General features: G+C 41.9%; 3 protein-coding genes across 4 annotated transcripts; 2 read left to right on the forward strand and 1 right to left on the reverse strand.

The window, feature by feature from the left end:
* Positions 1-401: 401 nt before the first annotated feature.
* On the reverse strand, positions 402-2,975 carry fam167b (family with sequence similarity 167 member B). The gene is made up of 2 exons (XM_038728510.1): positions 2,601-2,975; positions 402-2,125 (listed from the first exon to the last, which is right to left on the reverse strand). Exons 1-2 carry the CDS (start codon positions 2,898-2,900, stop codon positions 1,862-1,864), a joined length of 564 nt encoding a protein of 187 aa, XP_038584438.1. The 5' UTR covers positions 2,901-2,975; the 3' UTR covers positions 402-1,861.
* On the forward strand, positions 2,976-11,647 carry zgc:154055 (uncharacterized protein LOC556036 homolog). Of its 2 annotated transcripts, XM_038728506.1 has the most exons (11): positions 2,976-4,362; positions 5,313-5,369; positions 5,801-5,909; positions 6,043-6,168; positions 7,550-7,723; positions 7,831-8,048; positions 8,170-8,331; positions 8,899-9,040; positions 9,981-10,201; positions 10,341-10,492; positions 10,707-11,647. In XM_038728506.1, exons 1-11 carry the CDS (start codon positions 4,178-4,180, stop codon positions 10,805-10,807), a joined length of 1,647 nt encoding a protein of 548 aa, XP_038584434.1. In that variant the 5' UTR covers positions 2,976-4,177; the 3' UTR covers positions 10,808-11,647. The 2 variants fall into 2 exon arrangements, with proteins under 2 accessions (XP_038584434.1, XP_038584435.1); XM_038728507.1 differs by lacking the exon at positions 5,313-5,369.
* Positions 11,648-11,688: 41 nt separating this feature from the next.
* Positions 11,689-15,098, forward strand: tdh2 (L-threonine dehydrogenase 2). Its single transcript, XM_038728509.1, has 8 exons — positions 11,689-11,914; positions 12,548-12,590; positions 12,676-12,746; positions 12,915-13,064; positions 13,155-13,327; positions 13,414-13,504; positions 13,599-13,868; positions 14,184-15,098. The coding sequence occupies exons 1-8, from the start codon at positions 11,722-11,724 to the stop codon at positions 14,327-14,329; spliced, it is 1,137 nt and encodes a 378-aa protein (XP_038584437.1). The 5' UTR covers positions 11,689-11,721; the 3' UTR covers positions 14,330-15,098.
* Positions 15,099-15,426: the final 328 nt, after the last annotated feature.

Here is a 15,426-nt window from a genome sequence, read left to right on the forward strand (position 1 = left end):
TATGAGGTCATCCGTGTCCTGGAACATGCCACATTGTGATCATTTCAACAGTTCGAGTTGTGCTCTCATTTCATGCACTCTGACAGAACTCTGCCATGGCATGTTTGGTTTCTTGTTTGACAAATGACAATGTCTGTGGTTCTGCACATCCCCGTAGGGCCCCATTCAAATGTTTGGATATTGGTCATGTCTCACAGAAGGAAAGAATAGAATACTGTGGCTATAAGACCACGGATGGTTGAGAGGGATGTCTGACGGAGCCTGTGGTGATTTGTAGCCTATGGATAAGATTGATAGTAGATTGTGCATAGACAGACGCATAGAACCAATCCAAACTACCTCTTCTAATCATGTAATAACCAACGTTGTAAATGCTAATAAATATCATTCACAAGTGAAAATAGACTTAGCAAAGTCTCTTTAATATTGTGTGTTGTATGTGCAAATATAACTTATAAATAGCAATTTACATTTGAAGGCACTTTGCTTTTATACTCATTTGTCATGTTGATACATTCATGTTACAGAAGCATGATTTAACAATCTGCAAAGAATAACAGTGATGCTTATAGTTGTTTATAACACAGTAACAAACATTGTCAGATATCACTAAACAAAAATGTTTCTTCTTACTTGCTGTTACTAATAATATTAAGCTATATAATAAACCATTTAACCTGCCCTAAATTGCTGAGCAACAACATACACTTGGGCACTGTCCAGCCATATATGGTTCCCAGTCCGTGCTCTGCAACAGCTGGACATGGTAATGGAAAACAAAATGCATTAGGCATTGCCTCCCGGGACCTGTCACTGCAGTCGTGAGGCTACGGAGATATTTTGGTTTATGAAGAAGAGGTGTAAAAATGTTGGAGTGTGACCTCCCACTTCCTCTGAGGATACTGGCAGGGACAGCACTCTGATGGTGGCCTCAACAGCTGGAATATGTTGCTGTATTAAAGGACTGTTACTGTAAAGTGTTACAGAAGATTTCCGCCAGACTGGAACAGATATGCCACCTTCATACTTTTTTTTACGCCACAAAAATGTTTACTAGTAATGAAAAGCAGCAGTTCCCGAACCTTTTTGCTTCTGACCTCTTAAAATGAAGCAACGTCTACTTATAACCTGATCATCACTAAATGTAAACAGTTCATACAGAGAGTTGTCTGAAGAGATGGGTCATTTGGTTAGAAGACTAGAGAAAGATCTGTTTTTTCTGGTTCCTATCCTTTTAATTGCCTCAGAACTTCTCAGTTTTGTCTTGCAACCCCCTGTCTGGGTCGCGACCCCGTTGGGAACCACTTATGTAAAGTAACATGACCTGTCTACCTGTCTGAAAAACTCCCTTCTGTACAGAGACCATGAAGCTCCCCAAGACACTGTTTGAGAGTGAGCTTCTAGTTATTCCTATGAAAATCTCTCAGGAAGTACTGTTCTCACTGTGACTTATGTGTGAAACTCTGTCTAAACAATACCAAATCATTGGGAATAGGATATTGAACATAATGCCCATTCCCTATCTACTTTTACATTTCAGTCTAGCTCTGAGTATTCATATATCTACTCTGACGAACATTGCACTGTTCAAAGAATAGCCAACAGCAGAGCAGGGAGGTGTGGCCTATTAAGGGTGTGTGCCCCTGCAGGTCTGAACACTGAGGCTTCCTCGTCAGGCCAAGGTGCTCATGAAAGGGGTCCTTTTTTATTTCCAGCCAAGGGCATCAAAAACTGGCAGGCCACTCTTCACACTATCACCAAACCATCTCCCGAGGAGGAAATAGCTAAACATAATAACTAGCAGGCACAAACACAGAGGAGGCGGGGGACATCCCCAGTAACATAAATACAGGTTGAGGTTTTAACAAAGTGAGAATCGTCTGGAGTTGATGTTCATCTTGGTGAGCCCCAGGTGTTTGAGCGGGGTGGACAGAGCGAAGGCAGCCTTCATGGGGATGTCACACAGCAGGTCCGACTCCTCGCCACACTCCTCCAGCTCGTACGTCGCATCGTCCAGCATCTCCTTATGGCGATCGCACACCTGCTCCACTTTCAGCCGGTGGATCTCCCCGCGCAGACGGATCAGCTGACGGGCCAGACGGTTGTCCTGAACCTGCATCTCCCTCTGAGGAGGGAACAGGGGGGTGAGGAGGGAGGGTTGAGGAGAAAATGAGCACCAGTGAGATATATAGTGTAGCCTATATGTGGAAGTTGGATTTGGATGGCTCTCTTATCACAGTATGTAAATTACTGGCAACTGGAATTTACGGGCTGTAGCCTCATACCGTGAGAAAACAGACATCATATTGTTTCACTGATTGCTTGTTTAGGCAGTGAAGACTGCATGAAGTCAGTCATGCAATCCCTTAATTTAAGTCAGGCATTCATGCGGAGCAGATCACTGACACCCAAGAGGGACAAGTGAAGAAGATAAGACATCTATTTCACACATTAGCCTATGCGATTGGGGAAGTCAAGAAGACAGAGAAAAGTTGGCAACTCTTTGCGACATTTGGCTATCTGCACTATAAAATTAATGTATATTGCACTATAATAGATCTTTTGGATAAAATAAAATATAATGCTCAGGAGTCACTCACCAGCTCTTTTCTAAGAAACTCCAAAGCATCATCGATAGTGTCAAAGCCACAGATATTGCGCACAACCACTTCTGAGTTCTCATTTCTCACAGCTGCAGGCATGGACACGACTTGTCCTCCAGAGTCCGCACTGTCTGCGGAGTAACTCTCCGTCCACGGTCGACTCTGCACCCGCTCCTGCCACTCCAGATAGGACGGTCTGCGAGTCTGTAACTTCAGCTTTTCTGTGAGTGCTTTCAAGCTGTCCAGATCCTCCGTGTCTCCCTCGGAGGACTCATCTTCAAACGCTTTGAAATCCATCGGCGCAGTGATGAATGCAGTCCTTGGGAAATAGGTCCGCTTGCTGGATCAGCAGCTGGGCTATTAAGAGCGCAACAGGTCCTCACCTCCTTTATAGGAAGCAGTGACCGCCCATCCCGCAGGGGACAGAAAGGCTGGAGGATTTATAGGCTTAAGGAACCCAGATTCTCTTGAAATTCCTCAGGACCTTGAAATGGGATAAAAAACTAAAGTAGCTATTATAGTAAAGTAGCTACAATAGTCTACATACAAGAAGAAAATGTAGGCTACATGGTTACATTTCACCACTGTGCTGCATTTCAGAGGGAAATATTGTAGGCTACTCGTTCCAAGAGGTAGGCCTACATTTATCTCAGTGCTTTAGTGAAGTTATATGGATAAAGGATAAGGATAAACATGTAACATAGCCTAGTAAACTTTAAAAAAACGCAGAGCATAAAATACTACCAGTGTTAAACAGTATTTAAAAATAGTTCAATGTAGCTCCACGTTGACCAGCTACACCATTAAAATGCTGCTTGCACCCTTGTACATCAGAAATACCAATACAACCACATAATCTAACCTGCAAATACAAGTATAGCCTAATACTTTGAAAGGGGGCATTCTCGCATATGAGTACTTTTACTTTTAATAGCCTACTTGCAGATGATATGTGTGCAACAATTATGCATATTAAGTAAACTACTGAATGTAGTTTACACTGTGACATGCCACTGCAAGTAAAATAGTACTCAAGCACTTCTTCCAACACTGCGCTAAGCCAAAAAAGCAATGCTGTTTGATTTAGATCATCTTTCTACGTTTGAGTATGCTGCCACCTAGTGATCATTTATTATGCAATACGCCCGTTGCCACTGCTTCCTTTCTTCCCCCACACACAACGAAACAAAACTTTTACCAGCAATATGAGACACATGTCAAGTGTTACAGTTTCTCAGGAAGAGTGCACTTCCGTCTTTTGTTGCCTCAAGCAGAATATCTTCCTTTCCAGAGCTGTGTCGTGCTCAGCCACCTGTGTGTGAGAGGGCGTAGATGCATTAGGCCATGTTCTAAAAAATAAAATAAAAATGACTATATATAGAATCCTTATCGTCAAACAAACTGAGCGCAATTGCAGCGATGCCCTACCATCTGAGTGGACAGAGGGAGGGAGTTTGCTTTTTTTTGCTAACAGGAGAGACGAGAAAGTGATTTGAAGCCGCTCGTGAAGCCAGAAGTTCAGCAGAGGAGTTTTCTTTTTCTTTAATTTTATTTGGGTTTGTGGCTGGGTGCTGATGGAGTTTTATGAACATATCAAGACCGCCAATGTGGAGGACGTTGTGCTCCGGCAGCCGCTGCACCCACCGACCAGAGGCACCCTGTGCATCACCGGCCACCACCTGCTCTTCTCGGACAGGGAGGAGGGCAGCTCTCGGCAGGTTTTACTGCTCATCAGGAACATCGATGCCATTGAGAAAAGGTGAGGGATCAGGACTGGAAAAAATGGCATGTCATCACTGCAACAAAATACAAAATTATTGCGTAGTGTAGTCGATCATAAAATGAGGATAGGCTATTTGTTTCCATATTGCCAAAAACATGACACATACACAGGATTCAAAACAGCCTTTATCATGTATGTTCTTGCTTACAAATACGAATTACATCACTTAATAGCATAAGGGGTTTATGGATGTTTTAGCACTTAGTCACACATAGGTGTCATTTACACTGCTGACCCTGGGGACATGTCCCCACCACTTTTTGAAGGCACTTGCTAAACGTTTTCTGAAAATGAGCTTGCAACAAGAAATGTTAAATAAAAATTAAACATTCTATGAGAAAGGTTTACTTGCGCAATAGGAAAACATGCTCTGGAATGTAAATAGAAGAAAGAGATCTGCCTTGTCCAAAAAATGTAAATTAGGCTTAAAAAAAAACAAGCTACTGATTACTGCATTATATTCAATAATTTTTATATTCTGAATTGTCACAGGCCACATGAATTTTGTTTCCCTTCATATAAATAAAGAAATTTCCACCATAAATCGGTGCAGAAAATGTCTATAGAATGCAGGAAATTAGGAGTTTAATGCTCAAAATCTTCTGGGAGAGGACCCCAGACCCTCCTTCGAATACTTCATCAATGAATATTTCTTCTAAATAACATTGGAGTATCTTGTCTTGTTCTCCTGACTCAAATGCATTATCACAGCTCGTGTTTCGTCAATCCCCTAATCTGAGCCCTTAAAAGTCCCCACCACTTTTTAACACAAAGTGACGCCCTTGTAGTCACATAGTTGGTCCAACAAATAACCACACTAATCATCATAACTAATCAACACTCAAAGCTGTCTCTACTGTGCCAGTGAATGCTCCAGTGTCTAATTAATGTCTAATAACATTGTTCCTCAAATCTTTTTTAACCAGTGTGGAAAACCTTTTGGCCTGTTCCAGCCTCTTCTCTAATGCAGGCCACAGTGAAAGGTTGGACATCATTTGTGTTGCCATGTGTCTGCTGCAGCTCTTATTGCCCATGGTGCTGAAATAGGACATTTGCAAAGATTCTAGCAACTCTCTTTCCTCATCCCCGTCCACACACACACACACACACATACCATGTTGTGTGTTGCTTGCTACTAACAGCGTTATGAAAGCCTAAGCATTGCTCAAATCACTTGATACATTTTGTATCTGTCAGCGACAGAGAGGAAGGGTTGCACACAGCAAGAGAAAACCCCCTCCCACACATAGCCCAGTTGACCGGGTTTGCCTTCCTTTCCTTCCTTTTCTGCTGCAAGTAAAACTTTCTGCACTGCTGGAGTCAAAATATGGGGAGTGAAGTGGGCACAGGGGTGTTGTTTCCATTCCATTTAATTAATCTCAGTGGCGTCTTTGTGTTTGTTGTTTGTGTGTAGGATATCTGGATCTTCAGGGACGATTACCATCAAGTGTAAAGATCTACGTGTGCTCCAGCTTGACATACCAGGCATGGAACAGTGTCTCAACATTGCACACTCTATTGAGGTATAATACATAATCTAATTATCCTACTAACCCATGAAACATAGCACACATGGATTAGGAAATCAGTATTTCTGTTCTGAATTCAGCATCCTTGCCTCGTGTCTTACAACAGTCTCTCTTTGACTTTCTCTAGACCCTGTCCTGCCTAGACAGTGTGTCGGAGATGTATCCTTTCTTTTATAGACCTTCTGATCTCAGCCTGCAGGACCAGTGGGGTCTCTCATCCCCTGAAAAGCACTACAGTCAAATGAAGGAGCTAGTAAGCAACATATCGGTCTCTCTATCTTTTAAACTTGTTTCTGCTGTAAAAAAAACAAAAAACGGTCTCACATGCAACTTTTACAAATAGTGATCCTACAGCCAGGAAAGTACCAGGGAAACTGAACACTGGGGTTCAAGATTCAGGATATCCCTGTTGCTTAGCTTTCATTTGTTTTCTGTTAACATTTATTCATTTAGCTGACTCCAAAGGTCAGAGGTCACACCTCAGGAACACGTGTCACAGAGGGGAATTGAAAGGCACACACCAAAGGCATGTGTCTTATCTACTGCTCCATCACCCCCAAAACTTCAGAATGTGTTGCACACAGCCTGGGATCGTGCTTGATAAACAGACACCTTCTTCTGATAAAAGCATGTTGCTATGGTGAGGGGTGGGCCCTGAGGGCAGGATTGTTGTTGGTGTTTTATAGAAACAATGTTCCATGGACATGTAATCTGTAGTTTCCATCAGGCTGACTGTTATTCACCCGGTTAAAAATGTTTAAGCACATCCGTCATCCTACTGTTTTCTGCCACTTCCATAGAAATCTGTGCCATTAACCAACTGCATATTGTAAACTGTAACAATTCCCTTTCTTGTAAAGAACATGTATTATGGGGTTGAGGTTTGTCAAGAACAAGAAGTAGATATACTTTATTAATAATTCAATGTTTTCACTCTGTTATTATAATTATTGTTAGTTTTTATACACAGTTCTGAAACACGCACATGCACAAACAGGACCCATAGCAACACACGGAGAGATGTCAGAGTGAGGCGGCTGCCACTTAGTGCGGCGCGCCGAACAGTTAGGGTTTCAGGGGCTTGCTTAAGGCCTCCTTCAGCAGTGCTACTGCCGCCCAAATAGAGTAAAATAGAGTTTTATATTCACTTACCAGTACATCGTAAGCTCACTAATTAACATATTATATCTTGTGTGTTTAATTCATACAAAAACTGAAGTGAAAAAAACAGGTTTTGTTTTTACAGGAAGTTATGTGCTTGACAATTTCTTGGCTGGCAGCGATGGCTTCGTTATTGTAAGGTTGAGTCCAGAAATCCAATAAATGTGTCATTTTTACAGTTCAGTTTTTATATGGATAAACAAATGAGATACTGGTTCATTAGTGAGTATTAGCTTTAGCATTTTTTGCCTTTGGAAAGAGCAAGTCTAGCTGTTTGTATCTGTATCCAGTATTTGTGCAAAGCTAAGCTTAGGTACCTGTCTCCTACCTGTCTGACTATATATTTATTGAACAGATTTAAGAATGGTGTCGTTCTTTCTCATATAACTCTCAGCAAGAAAAGCAAATAAGTGTTGTTGCTGAAATGTAAAAATATTCCTTCCCTCATCCTCCTCTCCCCCCTCTGTTTGCAGCATGATAGATGGAGACTGAGCACTGTGAACACAGACTACTCAGTGTGTCCCTCGTACCCTCCAGCTGTCATCGTCCCAAAGAACACAGATGACGACATGCTAAAGAAGGTGGCCAAATTCAGACAGGGAGGACGCTTCCCTGTCCTCTGCTACTACCACAGAAAGAATGGCATGGTGAGGTGCTTTTTGTGTGTCTCCACTGCTCACCTACAGTTCATACATATTGATGTGTGCTATATGCTAGGCAACTAAACGATTCTAATCAAACTTAAAATCCCCAGGTAATCATGCGCAGCAGTCAGCCGCTGACAGGAGCCAATAAGAAGCGCTGCAGGGAAGACGAGCACCTCCTCCAGGCTGTGATTAGCGGCTCAGACAAAGGTTACGTTATTGACACGCGCTCCAGTCAGCAGGCGCTTCAGGCCAGAATGACAGGCGGAGGGTTTGAGTCCAAATCGTGTTATAGCAGCTGGAAGAGACTGCACAGACAGATGGAAAGGTGTGTGTGTGTTTGTGTGGCAGGTTTTTAGTGGCAATGGGTGCTGTTCACCATTTTTTTAATCTGATCTGTGCCATCAAACCAACCTCCTTCACCTCATTGTCTTCATATATGTTTACAGGGGTAAAGCACTGCAGGAGAGTCTAATTAAACTGGTGGAGGCCTGTGGTGACGAGTCCCATAATATGGACCGTTGGCTCAGTAAACTTGAGAATTCAAAGTGGCTTTCTCATGTCCAGACTGCTCTGTCAACAGCTGGCCTGCTGGCAGAGTGTGTGGAGAGGTAGGAACTACGCTCACAGTGTGTCTGGGGCAGGATTTACAGTTGTGGTGCACTTATCTATCATTTGAGCAACTGCAAACTGTAGAGCACTATGCAAATAACCCTTTCTAAAAATAGCATTTCACTTCACAGGAAGATGGCAAACCCAAAATAATAATGTGTGCATAGTATAATAATAACATGTTACTATTTAATCTGTATACAACACAGATAGATTACATCTAGCGCATGCAAGCTGCAACACTTGTCTCTTAACAGGAATAGCATATTTTTGTCTATTTTCACCTTAATGTAAATGGGGGGTGGGGGTGGGGGCAGAAAACGAAACACATAATAAAATAGTCTGTTAAAAGACAGTAAAATACCACAGGAATAGGTCAGACATGCATGTAAGGACCAAGTAATGTACTATACCAAGTAATGCTAGCACCAACACCTCTAAAGATGTCAAACCTGTCAGCAGCATTAATAGAGGGGCTTCTGCTTTGCTTAGAAATAAATGTGCGTATGCCTTTTCTTATACATGTGGAAGAACAGGTATATAGCATATCTGTTGGCTTTGTCCAGGGACGGTCATTCAGTTCTGGTTCACGGCTTTGAAGGGACAGAATCCACTTTGCTCATCAGCACTCTGGCTCAGCTCATAATGGACCCATCCTGCCGCACACTGGAGGGCTTCCTGGCTCTGCTGGAGAGGGAGTGGGTACAGGTGAGTGTGTGTGTGTGAGTGTGTGTGTGTGTGTGTGTGTGTGTGTGTAACGACAGATTGGAAAATGTTAAAATGTCTAATTTGCAAATAAAAAATAAAAAAATACAAATAGAACCTCAGAATAGATAGAGACACATAGTATCATTAGTACATCAAATTTTATTTATCATCTAAATAAAATATCTTTTTTATGTATTATTAAATCAGATACAGAATGCCATACCTATGAACATTTTTGCACAGCTTTGGATGGCTTACAAATAACGTTTCTGAGTCTTAAATCATTTTGGGGGATACAAAAAGCTATAAGCATAAGCCCAAAATGAAAGAATATTGAATTTTGGTGCAGAGTTGTCCACTGTTTTTCAAGCACAATCTCACATGTGGTTATGACCACATATCTTGCTAAAAGGATATTGCTCCACTGTCTAACAGGAAATGCCTGTAAAAAATGTTTTTACATGCAGTAGGGTGGATGTCATGGCTTAAAAATCTTTTACCTTTTACAAGTCATAGCCAAAAACTTTCCCCCTCTAATTTTTCAAATATGATCTTTATACATCTTGTTATCCACAAGTGCTCACTATTTGTAAGATCTTTTTAGGCACTACTTTAAGCGTTCTTGGCAACAACAAAAAAACACAAAAACATTACTCTGTTAGTCGACACAACAACCACAACACAATATTTTAAATTTTACAGACCAACCAAATAACCACCCAACACTGGACATTAACACTGATGTTTAATTTAAACAGAAAATAAATTCATATGGAGGAAAGTGGTTGTTCATAAGTTATTCTCAATTTTGCCAGAATGTAAATGAGACGTCCAGAGTTTAAATAACACCGAAAATGAATAAGTAGCAAAATTAGACATGACTGAGTGTGTTTGTGTGTACTGTATGTATGTTTAAATGAATTTGTCTTCTTCTCTCCAGGCAGGACACCCATTCCAGCAGCGGTGTGCCCACTCGGCCTACTCCCATGCTCGTCTCCAGCAGGAGTCCCCGGTCTTCCTGCTGCTGCTGGACTGTGTGTGGCAGCTGGGGCGTCAGTTCCCCCTGGCACTGGGCTTCTCTGAGGCGCTGCTGCTGAGGCTGGCGACTGAGGCCTACGCGTCTAACTATGGCACCTTCCTGTGCAACAGCCATCGGGAACGGTCAGTCGTACTTCTCAGCGGGAGTGGACATTGGGAATCGATGGCTTAAAACAAAACTCAACAGTTTCATTCCTTTTAACTAATCTTTATCTTTACATCCAATGTGTTAGTTACCTTCCACCTCACTCTTCCCTCTCAGGTGTGCTATAGGAGTGATGGAGAAGACTCATTGTTTGTTCCAGGCCCTGTTGAGGCCCAGGGAGAGAAATTACTACTCAAACCCCCTGTATGAGCCCACTGAGCTAGCAATATGGCCCTCGGTGCACCCTCAGTCCCTGCAGCTTTGGAGAGGTACGCTTTGATTGACATGTGCATTCAAACTTTGTCTCACATTTTTGACCTGTGGTTAGTATCAGCAGTGGTGCTCATTCAGTATTGCAGCCCCTAATGTAATCACCGTGCTTTCATTATTTAGTGATGGAAGCTTACGTTGTCGCTAACTTTGATGATTCTAGGATTTTTATTTAAGTGTTAGTGTTGACTCACGCCCATGTCTGACCCTCAGGCTTTTTTCTGAGGTGGACCGAATGTGCTCGTCACCTTGAAGAGGCTCAGGAGGAAATAAGGAACATGGTCATTGAGTGGGGGAAACTGGCACTCAGCTGATGCCCTTTCAGTACATGAACAAGTGAAGATGCTCAGCCTGAACATGTAGAGCATGTTAAGGAGGAATATTACCGATGTGCAATGCCTTTGGACTGTGGTTATTTCAGATTTACCTTCTCTATATTAATGTACAGTAATTGTTTTGTGCTTTGATAAAAATAGAAAAAAAATTATTTGAATTGAGACTGAATAAATTATGTTATTTTAGGCTGTTTAGCCCCGTGCATTTTCACACCATGTGTTTGGTGCTTTAAAAATCACTTACGGTGTGTAATATTTTCTCTGTTTTGCATAATTTCAATGAGGTAATTATTTTCTGACATATGAACTCATGAATATTATCAGTAGAGGAAGGCTGTAAAACTGACACACCCCCCAGTCCTGTTAAGCTCAGCTAAACACTCTTCACAATACAAATCCCTGTGCACAGCAAGTCAGCATGTTTGCACACACGGAGCTTTGCAAGCTGGAGACTGTAGTTCTTTTCAGTCAAGAGCCACAAGCCTTGGTGATTATACAAAGTGGACAAGAACCACATAGCCCAGCATGACTTTCTACGGCTGCTTATTTATCCAGTGGTTGTTGAAACGGTGACCAATCGGATGGTAATGTTAACACTTTATCACTCAAATGCTGTCTTTCAGCTCTTATTTCATAATTTAGTTTAGAGGAATAGTTTTGGCATTACTTTTTAAATTGTATCAGCTGGTTTTGGACCAAGAATCATCTGCCTGGGATTTCTGATTTTGTCAGGACACAGGTAAAAATTATTTTCTGTATTCTATAAAGTTCAACATGTGTCTGTAATGTTATTTAAATACAACAAGCAATGGTTATTACCAAGATGTAGAAGCTTTGTGTCGTCACTATGGTCTGGTCAAGTTCAATTTAACTTTTAAGGACAGCTACTGGACATGCAACCGGCTGTGCGGGTCTGTGTGCCCACTTCGGCCATGCTGGGCCTGTTTTGCCGGGGTTGTCTCAGCAGGGCTCAGAGTTTGCCCGGTCGCAGCTTCAGCTGTTTGCCCAGGCGCATGAGCAGATGGAACAGCCAGGAGGCCTGCAGCCCCCCACCTCCTCAGGAAAACCCCCGGGTCCTCATCACGGGTAATGCAAATTTTCTTCTGTCATGAGCTCATAACTTCCTCCTGACATTTATTTATTCAGAGAAGGATGGACTTTTCCACAGCTACCCATACACTGAACCTGTGAAGCTGCCATTGTTTTCTACCACTTTCACTGTGCTGCCACTGTTTTGTACTGTTGTCCACAGAGCAGTCACAATAGGGGTTGAGTGCCTCACTGAAGGGCACCCTTTAAGGGAGCGAGAAAGAGTTCAAATTATTTCCAAGCAGATCCTATGTTTACAACTTAAATAAAATGCAAAGTGTTCTTAGGAAAGATTGATATTGTGGCATCAACGGCTACAGCCACATGTGCTGTCGTTTTTTGTGTCTTTTCGAGTTGTTTTCAATGTGTACCAGGCCAGCAGTAGAACCCCATTTTGACTCATCACAATAGGTTGCGTACAGACAGTGCTGGTGACATAAAAGAGCCAATGAGTGACTGTGGGTAGAATAATAGCCTGCTGTCACTTTTTGTCCCAGGATAAAGCTTTGGAACAAACAAAAAGCTGAAGCACGGTGCACCATAACATTGATTTCATTTCCATATCAAAATCCAAACATTTCCTTGTTTTCACTGGACAGATAAAATATTCAACCTTGTCTCTGTATGCAGGTGGTCTTGGGCAGTTAGGTGTGGGACTTGCACAGATACTGAGGTAAGGCATGCAGAAATTTCTGAGACATTGAAGTTGATCAAAATGTTTGAAATGTGAATGTCATCATATCTATATTACTGTCTAGGAAACAGTATGGAACAGAGAATGTAATCCTGTCAGACATTAAGAAGCCTCCACCTCATGTTTACAGCAATGGTATGCAAAACCAAATTCAAGTTTCTTTTACTTTGCGTGTTCTGTTTTACTCACACAATTTACATTATTTTCCAATTTACACTTAGAATGTACCGCTTATTTCCTTTCTCTTTAAATCATTCGATTTATTTTAAATTATCTCTCCACATTCTTCCCTTTTCCAATTAGGCCCATTTGTATACGCTGATGTGTTGGACTACAAACTCCTCCGAGAACTGATTGTGAATAATCGTATCACTTGGCTGGTCCACTACAGCGCTCTGCTTAGTGCTGTGGGCGAGGCTAATGTGGCTTTGGCACGCAAGATCAACATCACAGGTGTGCTGAATGTGCACATGATTTACATGTATCACCTTTTTAGGGATTATTGTTTTTAAACTCCCCTTTGATGTTCTGCTGTCCATCTAGGCCTACATAATGTGCTGGACTTGGCTTTAGAGAACTGCCTGCGCATTTTTGTCCCCAGCACCATCGGAGCATTTGGTCCCTCTTCTCCGCGTGACCCGGCCCCTGACCTCTGTGTCCAAAGACCTCGAACCATCTACGGCGTGTCCAAAGTGCATGGAGAACTGATGGGGGAGGTGGGTCAGTCTTGCATACACATGCACCTAATTTTCTGATACATCAATTTGCAAAATTTTCTCAATATCCTTTGCGTCTTCATCAGTATCTCCATCATAAATATGGTCTGGACTTCCGCTGCCTACGTTACCCAGGTGTGATATCAGTCAACACACCACCTGGAGGAGGAACAACAGGTATTGCACCGCTTGACATCTGCACATACCACATATATTCAGTACAATCAGCTTGATGTTATGGACTAAGCACTTCGGACCTCTGTCTTCACAGACTACGCAGTTCAAATCTTCCATGATGCTCTCAGCACAGGTCACCATGAGTGCTACCTGCGTCCCGACACGCGTCTTCCCATGATGCATATCTCTGACTGCCACCGTGCCACCGTAGAGTTCATGCAGGCTCCAGAGTGCCAGCTGTCCCTGCGTACCTACAACATCGCCGCCATGAGCTTCACTCCAGAGGAGGTGGCCCAAGAAATCCGCAAGCATCTCCCTCACCTCAAGGTCACCTACAATCCCGACTCTGTCCGCCAGACCATCGGTAAAGCTTAACACATGTGGCGCACACAGACAAAACAATATTTACAATTTTTTCAACCACTTAAAAAAATGTACTCGTTGGCAATATGGGTCCAATCTACTTCACACAAATCGTTCTTATATTGACAGAGGCGATTGAACAGTTGGTCCAAATTTGTAAGGTTTTGGGGAAAGCAATTACTTTTTACTTTAAGGTTTATGATGTTTTATTTTTAAATGATTTGTGGGATTGATATTGCTATTTTAAACCGATTCATTTAACAGATTAACCAATGTGACGGAAGTAATGTGGTCATCTTTGCTTGTCACTTTGCAGCAGACAGCTGGCCTGTAAGGTTTGATGACTCGAATGCCAGGAGAGACTGGGGCTGGGCACCAGCTTTCGGGCTTGAGGAGCTGGTGTCAGACATGCTATGCTCCATTCGAGACAAGAGGACAAACGAGGGTTTGCCAGTCAGCTAGCGAAACCTGCTCCACAAAGACTGACTAATGCCCTAACCCCTGACTTTTCTCCAGCCTGCATTTACCAACAATACACTTCCTTTCATTTCACTTTCACGAGTTGTCAACCACTATCCTCCGTTACTCTGGAACATTACTATCAATGAGCCAGAGACTGTTTGTAAAGTAGGAATTCTCTGTCAGAACCTCTCAATATATGGTGGACAGTGAGACATACACATGCACTCAAACACACATTTCAGTCTTTTTCAGGGAATCATATACTGTCAAACCTTCTCTTCATCTTTGTTTTTTTTTAATTGTTATCATGGTACACTCACTTTACACATGGGCATGTTGCCACAGGTGGAACAGAAAAATACTTATTTCTCAAGCTTTAGAGATTTCCAGATGTCATGTCAATCGCATCCATGGACACAACAGTCTGTTACAGTGTCTATTAAAATGTCTAATACAGTATGGACCAGATACACATTTAGAGTAACAAAATCTGTTGTACACTTTGATTCCAGGAACATCTGGAATGGCTGGCTCAGTTAACTCTGGACTGTAACGACTCATCATGTATTCTTGCTGTTTTAAAAGGCAGTCTTTTATGCTGTGGCATCTAACAGGAAGCCCTTATTTTACTTTTTTTGCCAGCAGTGTGATTTGGTTATGAATGAGTACCAATAACAAATGAAGCCTTATTTACTTTTGAAAACAATGTATAAACAATGCAGTGTACTTTGAACCAGACCTTGAATAATAAAAATGTTACTCACCCAAACAGCGGTGATTATTGTAAATTGATGAACTTCATGTTTTCTATGTAACAATGTATTGATTATGGTGGTAACTGGGTTGAGGTATTAAGCTACTTTATACTTCTACACTAACATATTTTGGAATTATTGTATTTTTACTCCACATTCATTTTACCACCATAAATACTAAATTCGTATTATACATACTAAACACACAATCAGCAAATAAAACATGATGCGTTGTTATTGATTCAGCTACCTAGCAGTTTATGAAGTAGTAAAAATTGGCCCCACCTCAACCAGCTACATTAAAATGCAACTCACACAGTGCATCAATAATTATAAATCTAT

This window comes from Micropterus salmoides, unplaced genomic scaffold (assembly GCF_014851395.1).
Source record: "Micropterus salmoides isolate LMB-PRFRI ecotype aquatic unplaced genomic scaffold, ASM1485139v1 Ms_hic_scaffold_19, whole genome shotgun sequence".
Lineage (NCBI taxonomy): Eukaryota > Metazoa > Chordata > Actinopteri > Centrarchiformes > Centrarchidae > Micropterus > Micropterus salmoides.